This window comes from Aquarana catesbeiana, linkage group LG06, assembly GCF_042186555.1.
Source record: "Aquarana catesbeiana isolate 2022-GZ linkage group LG06, ASM4218655v1, whole genome shotgun sequence".
NCBI classification, from domain to species: domain Eukaryota; kingdom Metazoa; phylum Chordata; class Amphibia; order Anura; family Ranidae; genus Aquarana; species Aquarana catesbeiana.
In genome coordinates, this window is record NC_133329.1 from 367,033,113 (window position 1) to 367,047,406 (window position 14,294).

At 39.1% G+C, this 14,294-nt stretch overlaps 1 protein-coding gene across 22 annotated transcripts in view; it reads left to right on the forward strand.

Moving 5' to 3' along the window:
- Nucleotides 1-14,294, forward strand: part of NEB (nebulin) — a 309,390-nt gene that overhangs the window by 110,749 nt on the left and 184,347 nt on the right. For all 22 annotated transcript variants that reach the window (XM_073634160.1, XM_073634162.1, XM_073634163.1 and 19 more), the window contains exons 42-48: nt 4,518-4,829; nt 6,076-6,282; nt 6,562-6,666; nt 7,645-7,752; nt 8,578-8,889; nt 9,005-9,211; nt 9,940-10,044. In XM_073634160.1, coding sequence (XP_073490261.1) covers nt 4,518-4,829; nt 6,076-6,282; nt 6,562-6,666; nt 7,645-7,752; nt 8,578-8,889; nt 9,005-9,211; nt 9,940-10,044 — 1,356 coding nt within the window. The remainder of the gene's footprint in view (nt 1-4,517; nt 4,830-6,075; nt 6,283-6,561; nt 6,667-7,644; nt 7,753-8,577; nt 8,890-9,004; nt 9,212-9,939; nt 10,045-14,294) is intronic.

The window sequence follows — 14,294 nt, forward strand, 5'->3', positions numbered from 1 at the left end:
GTTACATATGTGCCAATATAAATAGTTGAACTGTGCATATCCAGTTTGTATGCTGGTGGCTACCTCACAATGGCATGATAAAATGCTTTAACCAGTTGCCAACAACCATATCACTGAAACTGGAGTGTCTGTTTGAATTTTCTGGCCAAAGCAATGTCTCCATATGGTTACACCACAGAAAAAACAAGAGGTTATGTATTTTCTGTATGTGCAGTTAATGTATGAGCAGCTTAGCAGTTATAATTATTAATATGCAGGATTTATATAGTGCCAACAGGTTGCGCAGCACTTTACAATATAAAGGGAGACAGTATGATTACAATACAGTTCAATACAGAAGGATTAGGAGAGCCCTGCTCATGGAGTTTACAATCTAAATGGAGGGGAGGTGGTACAAAAGGTAATAGCTGTGGGGGTTGATCTGATGGAGGTGCGCGAAGTACAGTTTTGGGTGAAGGTGATGTAGGCCTCCCTGAATAAATGAGTTTTCAAGGATCGCCTAAAGGCGGGTAGGAGATAACCTGGCATACTGGTTTAGGGAGTTCCAGAGGATGGGAGAGGTTCTGAAGAAGTCCTGAAGGCAAGCATGGGAGGAGGTAACAAGGGAGCTAGAGAGCAAGATCTCTTGGGAGGAGCGGAGAGGACAATTTGGGCAAAATCTGCAGATGGGATTGATGTTAATGGTGGGGGCAGTGTTGTGGATGGCTTTGTATGTTGTGAGGCAGCAGCCATGGATTAGTTAGTAAGGTGAATAAGTCTAGCAGCAGCATTCATGATAGACTTAAGGGGGTATAGCCTGTGTAAAGGTAGGCCATTGAGGAGGGCGCTGCAGTAGTCAAGGCGGTAGATAACCAGGGAGCAAATAAGTTGTTTAGTGGTGTTGTTAGTTAAGTGGCTGTAAACCCTCTCCTATACCCAGTGAAGTGAATAGCCTCAGATGATACACAGCAATAAAACAAATTCTTCTGCATCTGTGAGGAGTGCGGAGGAGGTTGTAGAGAACTGTAGTTACAGCTCTAATACACTGTCTGATACACGCAGAGCTATATTCTAAATAGGCAAGCTGTGTGCTTCTCTCCCTCCCCATCACAAATTTTATCTCATGTGTTGAGAAAATTTCTCAGAAGTGACTCATGCTGATAACAGAGGAACAAGCACCAGAGAGAAACGACACTCAGAGCTTTGGAGAGAGAGAAGTAAACACTACAGATATATATGCTTTGTTTAAATTTTATGACTGGGATTTACAACTGCTTTAAGAAGGGGCAAAAGTATGAAAATGCTGCACAGATTAAGGAAGCAAGATTTCGCCATTGATAAGATGTGGGGCCTGAAGGAGAAGTGAGCGTCTAGGATTACACCTAGCACCCTGGTGTTGGTGGAGGGACCAGTAATTGTGCTACTGATCTCAATGGTGAAGTCATGAGTAAGAAAACAGGAAGGAGGAAATATTATAAGCTCAGTTTTAGACAGATTGAATTTGAAGAAATGATGTGACATCCATATTGATATGTTTTATTCAAATTTCATGACTGGGATTTACAACCACTTTAAAAAGGGGTGAAGTCTGAAAATTCTGCGCAGATTAAGGTGGCAAGATTTAGCCAGTGATTATATGTGGGCCCTGAAGGAGAAGTGAGAGTCTAGGATTACACCTAGCACTCTGTAGATCTTAATGGTGAAGGCATGAGGGGGAAAATGGGAAGGAGGAAATATTACAAGCTCAGTTTTAGACACATTGAATTTGAAGAAATTATGTGACATCCATATTGATATGTCCTTTAATAAATTTGTGGTACATGCAGAGATTGAGGGGGTGAGGTGGTGAGTAGTAAACAGATAGATCTGGGTTTCACCAGTGTAGAGGTGGTATTGGAATCCATGAGAGGTTACCGACTGACCCAGGGAAAAGCTATAGAGGGAGAATAGGAAGGGCCCAAGGACAGAGCCTTGGGGTACCCCAACAGAAAAAGGAAGAGAAGCAAAGGAGATAGAGTTGTACGTGACACTGAAGGTGCGCTGGGATAGGTAGGAGGAGAATCAGGAAAGAGCAGAGTTGCAGAGGCCATAAGAGTGGAGTTTATTGAGGAGGAGTGGGTGCTCAACGGCAGTGGAAAGGTCTAAGAGTATGGATATAGAGTAATGGCCATTGGTTTAAGCAATTAGTAGGTCATTAATGAGTTTTAGTAGGTCAGTTTTAGTGGAATGTTGTGGGCAGAAACAAGACTGTAGCGGGTCAAGAAGCTTGTTATCAGTGAGGCAGCAACTCATATGGATGTGGATAAGTTGTTTAAGAAGCTTGGAGGCAAATGGGAGCAGAGAGATGAGTCTTAAGTTATTCAAACAGGTGGGGTCCAGTGAGGGTTTTTTAAGTAAGGGGGTAACCAGTGAATGTTTGAGAAGGGAGAGAAGGGTGTTGATGGAGAGGGAGAGATTGAAGATGTGGGTTAGAGAGTGTAGGATAGAGCAGGAAGGGGGCCATAGTAGTTGTGAGGCTCCAGAAGACAGGTGGTGAGGTGAGCCTCAGAAAGAAGTTTGGCAACTTCCTTGGTAGTAACAGGATCAAAGGAGGAAAGTACTGAGTGTGGTGTTGGACCTGATATGTTAGCTGGAGGAGAAAGCAGGACACTGGAGATCTCATCGTGAATGTTTTAAATGATTGGCATGAGAGGGAAGAGGATTGGATGAGAGGGTTTGGATAAGAGTAGTTAATTCCTTTTTTATTTGAATTATCTCTTCAAGAAAATAGATTTCTTTCTTTGCAGTAAAAGACTACCACCAAGTGGCCTTGTGAGGGATTGTGCTGTAAATCAAGACCAAACCCTTGCAATCGTACAGTATATTAACAGTTTTGCTAGGAAGCATATAAAAATGGCTGCAATATTGATCTTTCTGAAGAAAATGCTGATCTAGGTTCCCCTTTAGAGTTGGCAGAAGGAGTGAAGGCCTAGACACATTACATGTAATAAAGAAGGTATCAGGAATCAGAATGACTAATCGCCCTCTTTAAGTAATCTTTTACTAATCATTTGACCAAGCATCTTTGTTTTTATACTCCAATGCGAGTCTAGAGTTGCATTTCTTACAGGAAAGTAAAGTATTTATGGCCTTCTATTCTTCATTATTTATCCATCTTAGAGAATCAGATACATTTTATTTTAAGCTAAAACTTATTTGTTTTGGATAAAATAGGTAATAGCATTGTTGTCAAGGTTTATGTCTGTGTCCTTTTAGAGAAATATCCCTTCACTGCTTGCCACTTCTCTTTACTTCTTACCCAGAAAGTTAGAAGATATCTCTCAAAAGTGAGGAGAGAAATTCCTTAGGCAGTGGCCATTAAAACAGATATTCCCCTTGGAAGATTTCCCTTGTATTCTTGTTCTAGTGAGAACTGTAAAATTTTGGATTTCTCATGACTTTCTGTTCTGGTGACAATGTTCAAAGAGAACCTATAGTAGTTGATTTACTAAAGACAAATAGGCTGTTCATTCTGTAAGGGAGTTTTCACTAAGCTATTCTTTTGCAAATAATTGCAAAAGAATAGCTTAGTGAATGTGATGAAAATACACTTTGCAAAAAATACTCATTAAAAAACAGTATTTTTGCCTGCTTTCGATTGGATGATAGAAGTTAGCAGAGCTTCACCTCTTCTCTAAGCTAGGGGAAAATTCAACTGCAAAGTGAAAATTTCCTTGCAGAATTAACAGTCTATTTGCCTTCAGTAAATTAACCCTATAGAGAGGATGAACCTATAAAAACCTGACCTTGGTTTTAAATAATTCCCAATCACATTCAACACAGCAAGAAAATAGATATACCATCAACACAGGAGCAGGAAAATATTGCAGAATATATTGGGGTTTATTTACTAAAGGCAAATAGACTGTGCACTCTGCAAGTGAAGTTGCTCCAGAGCTTAATAAATGAGGTAAAGCTTCGATTTTTTTACAAACACTCAATCACATGCAAGGAAAATTTTAAAAAAACTGCCTTTTTGCTTGCACATGATTGGATGATGGACGTCAGCAGCACTTTCGCTCATTTACTAAGATGTGGAACAACTGAATTTGTAGAGTACACCTGCACATCAAAAATGCACAATCAGTTCGCCTTTAGTACATGAACCCCATTGCTGTGGTTAAGGTGCAGAAGCAAAGCAAGAAAATACTTGTCAGATATACCCAATCTGTTCATTTAGCCAGCGTAAAGAGGAACTACATCAACAGTTGCTGCCTCTGACATTTTTGCCTAACCTTCTTCTGTATTGGCATCTCCACCTTGATTGTCCAGGGGGGTGGCCTAACTCTTGCAAAGGGAAGGGAGTTAATTCACCCCAGTACAAAGGCAAACTCAGCCCAGGGTGGAAACTTTAGATATTTGCTAGCGGGAAGGTAAGAAATTTTGTTTGCAGAAGAGACATCTTTTCAGCAATAAAAGCCTTCCTGATAGCAATTTTTTTACTTACTTTTCACATTATGTTACAGATTTCTAACATGCCATTTATTCTCAATTCACAGTATAAGTACAAGAAAGCCTATGAAGCATCCAGAGGAAAGATGGTGGGATTCCGCAACCTTCAGGATGATCCCAAACTGGTGCATTTCATGAATGTAGCCAAGATGCAAAGCGACCGTGAATACAAGAAAGAGTATGAGAAGACAAAAACCAAGTACCACACACCACTTACCACCTTCAGTGTCATGGCCGCAAAGGCGGCCCAGAATATTGCTTCAAATTCCCATTACAAAAATCTCCTCCACAACTACATCCTGCTGCCAGACGCCATGCACGTCCAGCTTGCCAAGAACATGAACCAGATCCAGAGTGATGTAAGTTCCTGAGTCAATTAGAGAATCTTATTTTCTGCTACTAAAGATCTCACAGCAGCCATGGGGTGTTGATGAGAACAAATATGCTTGAAGCAGCTTTATGTTGGTCATGAGCACAATTATAAAACGTACACAGACTAAATATCAGACAATTTTTGCACGTTACTAAAAGAAAAATAAATGAAATCTGCAGAAATGACAGGCTTTTTAGCCTTTGTTGGTTTTATAATTGCTGCATAAATATATTCAACTATATTTTTGCTAAAATACAACTGCTTTCTGTGTAATGTAAAGCGTATACAAAGCCTATACTTTGTTTTGCATTGGAAGTAATATACAGGGCTTCTAACTCTTACTTATACTGTGAGTTTTTCTGTCTTTGTGGTATTGGGGAGATTTACCCTTGCTCTCTGTTCTAGAGACACAAAAGGAAGTATGAAGAAATTTCTTCAAAGTGAGGGAAATCACCTGTTAGATAGTTGTCACCAGAAAAGGTGTGACCAGTTGATTTTTCCTTGCCCCCTGTTCCAATGAAAATTGTGAAATTTTGGATTTTGCTAAAGAAAAGGACAATCCAAATTTTTGAAAGGGCAAATATCCCCAGTTGAGAGAGACAGGGATATTAATAATACTGCAATCTATCCAAAATATTTATTTATAGGATTTAGAAAGACACATCAGTTTTTCTTGGAAATCCTTTTTCAGTGATCAAGTTTGTTGCCAAGATTTAAAAAACTCTAGCCTACCTTTTTTATTTTGAAATAAGAAGGGAAGGGTTAGAACTTCTATCAGATTTTTACTGCTTGCTCTGGGAGATTCTGAAGAGATTTTCACTCAATTATATACTCTTTGACACCAGGACAATACATTTGAAATGTTTTGAGGACATAAAGGCACAGATAGGTAAAACAAACTCACAAGGGCTCTAACCATTCAACTGAAAAATAGTTCTTGCTTCTGACTCTTTTTCCCATTGGATAGACTTTCCATTGTCCCTTTAAAAACCCTGCATCAGACAGGAAGTAAAGGAAAATCTCACCAGTGTGAACACTGATAACAACTTGATAGAAACCCAGTAAAGTTTTTACCCATTCATCCACTCTATCTATAGCTAAGAAATTGACCTAAAACATTGACCTAAAACACAAACTCAATATTTGTAAAAAAAAAAAAAAAAAAAAAAAGATTGCATTGCATGAGAGTATTTTGTAAGGTTTAAAAGAATATCTTAATCCCTGATCTGCAGAATGAATACAGGCTAGACTACAATCAATGGTACAAGGGAATGGGCTGGACTCCCCTGGGCTCTCTTGATGTTGAGAAGAGCAAGAAAGCTTCTGAGATTTTGAGTGATGCCAAATACCGCCAACATCCCAGCAAGTTCTCCTTTACCAAACATATGGATTCAATGGATCTTGATTTAGCCAAGCAGAATGCTATCACTATGGATAAAGTAAGTTATTACATTACATTTGTTACATTATAAACATAGGTGCCATAATTTTAACAATTATTTGGAACACTTTGCTATTAGAGCTGATCTATCTTTGAAGGCAATCTTTAATATTTGCATATATTTTCCTTAATCATTTAATATATTTAGCACTACTAATACTGTGGAGTATTATCATAGTTATTTAATATTGTATATTTTTTAATAGTTTAATATATTCACTGCTGTGGATCTTTTTTGATGATGCAAATTAATTAATATTATCTTTATATTTATTAGCGCCGGTACATTGATGCCTGGGAGAAGGATAAGACAAAGATCCATGTGATGCCAGACACACCAGACATTCTTCAGGCCAAACAGAACATGATCAATTTCAGTGAAGTAAGTAGTATTGCTAAAATGTTAGATTGTTATCCTTCAAAATGTATTATGAAAACTGCCTGTCTGTATATAAAAGCTGAATGATATTGTGTTATGCTTTGAAACAAGTTCCCCAAATTCGCTTATGTTAAATCCAGATTAGGGTACGGATCCATTAAAAGTGTAATGCAGAAAATTAAGACAAAAATTGAACTGATGACTAATTTTATGTATTCTTTCCACAATATGAAAGCTGAAGCCCATTTGGTAGCTATTGAAAATACCTAACTCTTTAAAGAGCATCTTTTCCCCTAGCCAGACTATATCACTCTATAAGCAGCAACAACAACAACACAATAAATAAAATGAAAGTTTAAGAACTTAACCTTAATATGATTTTAACTAATGTTTCCAGTACTATGTGTAGGAATATTTTCAATACAATATGATGGAATGAGACCCCTAAAGTAACCAAAAAAATAAATCAGGCGTGGCAGAGTATTTCTTATTTTGAATAGTTCCTTGTTTTAGATAGTCATAAGTCAAACAGATTCAGCCAGCAATGGACAGCTTTAGGAATACTTGAATATAAAAAGAAAATGCCCTGATTCACTGAGCAAATCAGTCCACTCACCTCTCCCTTCCTCGTCTCCTACTTACTCTTTGAGCTCCATTCAGAGAGTAAAGAAAAAAAAGTACTTCCCTCCTCAAGTATTTAACAGAGGATGTAATTCCCTGCCATGTTTAATGACAGATCTACTTCATTTACCCAGTAACTATCATTCTGATTCCAGATAACAAATGGAATCTGAAACATTGAAATATATAGCTCACTGTTCTAAATGTTGTCAAGTTTGTTGTTCTGAATGTACAATCTAAGCAATAGAGTGAGATAAATTCTTCCAATGGGATACGACATTAGCACCTGTCTCATACCCTGTACAGTTTTGTACAGATTTGGAAAAGTTTTAACAGTTGTTTTTCTTTTGTATTTTGTAGAAAGTATACAAATCTGGATGGCAAGAAACCATTAAGAAGGGCTATGATCTAAGACCAGATGCTATTTCAATTAAAGCAGCCAGAGCCTCAAGAGATATTGCTAGTGATGTAAGTATGACTGTAATGTATTTTTGTGTACTTAATTAGGACTAACAAAAAAAATAGATTATAAAGACCTTATTAGACTGTCTGTTTGGTTGACCCAAGCATACAAGTTTATGGAATGGAGAGAATGGATGGGTGGTGGTGGTGGGCGGACTATAGCATATACACAATGTCAGAACTTGACTAGTTGGCATTGCTGCTATCAATGTGAGTTCATTGAATGATCTAAATTAAAATCAGCAGCATCTATCAATCGTCTCATATGTATGGCCAGTTTTAGAAAATATGTCTTTAGAAGATCTGAATGACTAAGGAACAAGTGTAAGAAACACCCAAAGTGTCAGAAGGTCAGTCTGTCACACAAGTTTTCAGTTTTGAAGAGGTATGGGTTTAGTCACCCACTGGCATCTTATATCACTCAATGAGTTCAGCGAGATCACTTCACCAGAGAGTTTTCTTCAAAGAAGCTATTGAATTTGATTCTTTATCAAGGTCATAATGAAAGCAGGAGTCAGCATTTCACGTTTCACTGGCTTGTTTGTTAACTGGCCAAGACAGGTTGGTAAATTTGAGAACTTGGATGCAGAGATCTCACTGCCAGAGTCCCCTTGAGTTAAATGAAGCTGCTTGTTAATTTAAATCTCTATTATGGGTGGAGAACTCATTTGAAAAGTAATTCTACCATTGTTTCTGTTGAGCTCAAAACCTAAGATATTTGAGAAACATCCATTTACTTAATGGAGACTTGAACTAAATGAAAAATGAAAGCTAAAATGTTATTATATAATACCAATGACTTTTATGAATGCTTTCCTTTTCTTATTTTAGTATAAATACAAAACAGCCTACAGGAAGCAGCAGGGACACCATGTTGGATACCGCAATATTAAAGATGATCCAAAGTTAGTATGGTCCATGCACGTGGCCAAGATCCAGAGTGACCGGGAGTACAAGAAAGGCTTTGAGAAGTCGAAGACAAAGTTTAACATGCCTGTGGACATGCTCAGCTTCCTATTGGCCAAAAAATGCCAGTCCCAGGTCAGCGATATTGACTACAAACGACTCCTGCACAACTGGACTTGTCTGCCTGATCAGACAGCTTTTGTTCAAGCAAGAAAAGTCTATGAGATACAAAGTGATGTAAGTGTTGAGTGTGAGGAGGTCATATCTTCCATTGCTATGCATTCTTCGTTACTATACAGCTTACTGAAAACTGGAGACATAGATTCTACTCAGTTTCTACTCCTTCTTTCAGAATGTCTACAAGGCAGACTACAATGAATTCATGAAGGGTGTAGGATGGATTCCTTTTGGATCTCAGGAAGCTGAGAAGAACAAGAAAGCCATGGATATCATGAGTGAGAAGAAATACCGTCAGCATCCAGACACCTTCCACTTTACAAGCATACCTGACTCTATGGAGTTAGTTTTGGCCAAGAATAATGCTCAGATAATAAATCAGGTAAACGGTTTGTAAATGGAACACATTCATTTAATTCTGTTATTTACACATTTCATGTATTTTGGAAATATTTATTTTTACATTTTATTATTATCTTTTATATATTTTGACAAAGTTTGTTTAAATATTACCAACATTTAAAATAGCCAGATAACATCAAAGACACCCGGAGATGTAATATACTAAAGGATTATACAAAAAAATCTGTTTATTATAATTTAGATGTAAAAATCACTCAAACACAGTTTATTACAGCACGTTTAAATACTTGTTTTTCAGCTAACTAGGTTAGTGTTTTACAAATCCCATTTTGTGTATCAGTCAATTGTACTTCCACTGATGCATACACTAAATGGTCAAATGTTTGTGGAACCTAACCTATACGAGCTTGTTTCATATCCTATTCCAAAACCAAGCACATTATTATAGAGTTGACCACTCCAATACTGAGCAAAACATCAACTTTCAATACCTACACACTTCTGGGAAAGCTTTACACAAGATTTTTTTGTGTCTGTGGGAATTTGTGATTAATATCCTAGCAGTCAGCGCTAATTTGCTTTTGCACTGACTTTGTAAATATACAATGTGCTGCACACATATGTTAGCATTGTTCATATCTGACAAAATAAATAAAAAAGCACCCAGGTATGGGTGGGAACCTCTGGTAGACTGCATTCTAAGTTTCTGAGGAATTATTTACATTAATGTAATTTTTTGTCTTGCAGAAACTTTACAAAGAAGCCTGGGAAAAGGATAAGAGACAGATCCATGTCATGCCAGACACTCCTGAAATCCTCCTGGCAAAGGCAAACCTGATCAATATCAGTGATGTAAGTACAAAGGCAGTACTGTATAAATGAAAGCAATATAGCAGGCTTCATTCACAAAAGCAGATCGCATGCGGTAGGTAGGTGTCCAGACACATTTTCCCAAGATACCACATGTGATCCTGAAACTGTCAATTCACTATACCGTTTTGTGGTAAAACCATGAAAACCCTTGGTAAATACAGCATAAACAGACATTAAACTCCATTCACAGAAGGAAAAAAATAATTAAATGCTTGCAGTAATTATGTAGTGGTTGAGGCATACGGTATGTAAGGAATGTGTACTGGCTGTTAAGGAGCGTGCAGCTGCTGTATCCTGTATACAGATGAGTCATCAGCTGTCTGTGGGGTTCCCCGCTGACAGCTGAATGTAAAAAATGAATTGCTTGCAATGAAAAAAAATAAGAAAAAAACTATGTGGGGTCCCCACCAACCCATACCAGAACAAATATATATTTTTTTTAAATGGCATGGGGTCCTCTCCAAAATCTATACCAGATTCTTATCCGAGCATGCAGTCCAGCAGGTCGGGAAAGGGGGGGATGAGTGAGCGCCCTCCGCTCCTGAACCAATCAACATGGAGGGTGTGTTTTGAGGTAGGGGGGCTCTGCCCTCCCCCCCGGAAAATCACTTTGTCCTCATGGTGCCTCTTCCCCACAAACCTGGCTGAGTTGTGGGGGTCTGCGTGGGGGGCTTATTGGTATCTGGAAACCCCCCAGATCCCGCCCCCCATTTAAATGCGTGTGGGGTACATAGTACAGTCTGGTCCATAAATATTCGGACATCGACACAATTCTAATCTTTTTGGCTCTATACACCACCACAATGGATTTGAAATGAAACAAACAAGATGTGCTTTAACTTTCAGCTTTAATTTAAGGGTATTTACATCCAAATCAGATGAACGGTGTAGGAATTACAACAGTTTGTATATGTGCCTCCCACTTTTTAAGGGAGCAAAAGTAATGGGACAGATTAAAAATCATCAATCAAACTTTCACTTTTTAATACTTGGTTGCAAATCCTTTGCAGTCAATTACAGCCTGAAATCTGGAATGCATAGACATCACCAGACGCTGGGTTTCATCCCTGGTGATGCTCTGCCAGGCCTCTACTGCAACTGTCTTCAGTTCCTGTTTGTTCTTGGGGCATTTTCCCTTCAGTTTTGTCTTCAGCAAGTGAAATGCATGCTCAATCGGATTCAGGTCAGGTGATTGACTTGGCCATTGCATAACATTCTACTTCTTTCCCTTAAAAAAACTCTTTGGTTGCTTTCGCAGTATGCTTCGGGGCATTGTCCATCTGCACTGTGAAGCGCTGTCCAATGAGTTCTGAATCATTTTGCTAAATATGAGCAGATAATATTGCCCGAAACACTTCAGAATTCATCCTGCTGCTTTTGTCAGCAGTCACATCATCAATAAATACAAGAGAACCAGTTCCATTGGCAGCCATACATGCCCACGCTATGACACTTCCACCACCATGCTACACTGATGAGGTGGTATGCTTTGGATCATGAGCAGTTCCTTTCCTTCTCCATACTCTTCTCTTCCCATCACTCTGGTACAAGTTGATCTTGGTCTCATCTGTCCATAGGATGTTGTTCCAGAACTGTGAAGGCTTTTTTGGATGTTGTTTGGCAAACTCTAATCTGGCCTTCCTGTTTTTGAGGCTCACCAATGGTTTACATCTTGTGGGGAACCCTCTTTATTCACTCTGGTGAAGTCTTCTCTTGATTGGTGACTTTGACACACATACTCCTACCTCCTGGAGAGTGTTCTTTATCTGGCCAACTGTTGTGAAGGGTGTTTTCTTCACCAGGGAGAGAATTCTTCGGTCATCCACCACAGTTGTTTTCCGTGGTGTCCTGGGTCTTTTGGTTCTGAGCTCAACGGTGCGTCCTTTCTTTTTAAGGATGTTCCAAACAGTTGATTTGGCCACACCTAATGTTTTGCTATTTCTCTGATGGGTTTGTTTTTTTTTTCAGCCTAATGATGGCTTGCTTCACTGATAGTGACAGCTCTTTGGATCTCATATTGAGAGTTGACAGCAACAGATTCCAAATGCAAATAGCACATTTGAAATGAACTCTGGACCTTTTATCTGCTCCTTGTAAATGGGATAATGAGGGAATAACAGACACCTGGCCATGGAACAGCTGAGCAGCCAATTGTCCCATTACTTTTGGTCCCTTAAAAAGTGGAAGGCACATATACAAACTGTTGTAATTCCTACACCGTTCACCTGATTTGGATGTAAATTGCCAAAAAGATTAGAATTGTGTCGATATCCCAATATTTATGGGCCTGACTGTACCTCCACTTATTCACAAATAAACAAAAAGACAGGAAGTAGTTTTTGACAAGTCCTTTATGGAAAAATCAAAAATAAAGTGGAATATCCCAAGTGTAGATCCATCATCAATCATGATGCCTGCCGCCACCACAGATCAGGAAAAAAAAAAAGCTTGGCTCCCGACACTGCCTGCTGCTGCTAAAATGCTTAACCTCCTTGGTGGTATTCCCAAGTGTGGCTCGGGGTGAAATTTCAGTACCATTAGCAGTAACCCCGAGCCACACTCGGGACTGCATTGCTGGATCCTGGAAGAGGTGACTTACCTTGTCCCTACAATCCCGCGATGTAGTCCGGGACTGTGTCCGGTGGCTGGATCTTCTGTCTGATGCTCTGTGTGTTCCGGCTTCCCTTCCCTGTGAACGCCGTGGTGCAGGGGAATGGAACCGGCAGCAGATTCAAAACGTATAAATCACAACACATACAATACATTGTAATCTTATTGGATTACATTACTATATCAAATCATTTGACCTCAGTTTGCCCCCCAGTGCTTTGTCCAGTACCTTGCCTGCAGTTTTACTGTTCTTTCTGCATGGAAACTGGAGAACGACCATGGCATCCGAAAAGCATGCCTCTACATCAAAAGCGGTTTATGACCTGCTGGAAAACAGCGATAGCGATACAGAATCACTTGCAGAATTGAGTGATAGTGATTTGTGGGGAAATTCGTCATCAGACACAGAAAGTGATTTCAGCGACGATCCTGCAACTGAGTTCAGTGATGTGCGGACTTGGTGTTCTATTGACTGCGGTACGGATCACGGATCACGCAGTGCCCCCAAGATTTCCATTTACTGGAGCACCTGGTATGAAAGTGGATGTTGATGATGACAACCCCTTGGCATACCTACAACTATTTTTGATCGATGAGGTTATTGAAAAAATAGGAGACAAACCGGTACCAAGAGCAACAAGCTGCTACGCATTGGAAGTTTTCAAGAAGTAGAAAGTGGGAACCAGTGACCAAAGAGGACATTTGGACATTTCTGGGCCTAATAATTCTTCAGGGAGTGGTGGGGAAACTCCTGCAGAAAAAATTAATTGCCACTCCATTCTTTGGCACGGTCACGTCAGAGTACAAATTTTCCCTGATAATGAAGTATTTGCATTTTGAAAACAATGAAGAATTTGATGAAACTACTCATCCAGCACCAACACTCAAGAAAATTTGGGAAGTATATCAAATGATTCTGAAGAATTTCCAACGGAGCTATGTGCCAGATAGAGAAATCAGCATAGATGAAAGTCTAATGGCCTACAAGGGAAGGCTCAGCTGGATACAATACATGGCATCAAAGAGAGCACGATTTAGCATAAAATCCTTCATGCTATGTGAATCGACAACTGGTTCCATTTGGAATTCTGTCCAATACACTGGGACAGGAACCAAATTCAACCCAAAATACAGTCATTATGGAATGGCAACATCTTCCGTTCTTTCATTGATTGAGCCATTGCTAAATCAGGGATATTGTGTGCAGCGCTTACTCCCGAAGGAGCGGCTGAATATTTGTTATATCCGTAATTCACGTTTACCACTCAACCCTCGCAGCCCATAGATTTAAAAGTCATAGTCCTTAATGCTTTTTCTTAATGCTTTATTCATGCTTTATTCATCAACCTAAACTGGGATGGGAGAAGGACTTTCTTTGAGATGCTCTTTGGTTGATTTCTGATCTTTTTCTTTGCTTCACTTGCAAAGACTCATAACATTGCGGGTGATAGCGATTCAAAACTGGATGATTACTTTATCAGGGAAGATGGAAGTAGATTTTTGATAGAGAATAAGCAATAAAGAGTCACTCTGAATAACGTCTTTATCTGCAGAACCTCTAAGAACAGTCTGTATCTCTATATATGTGCATGCAGCTTCACCGCTACCTTTTTACCACT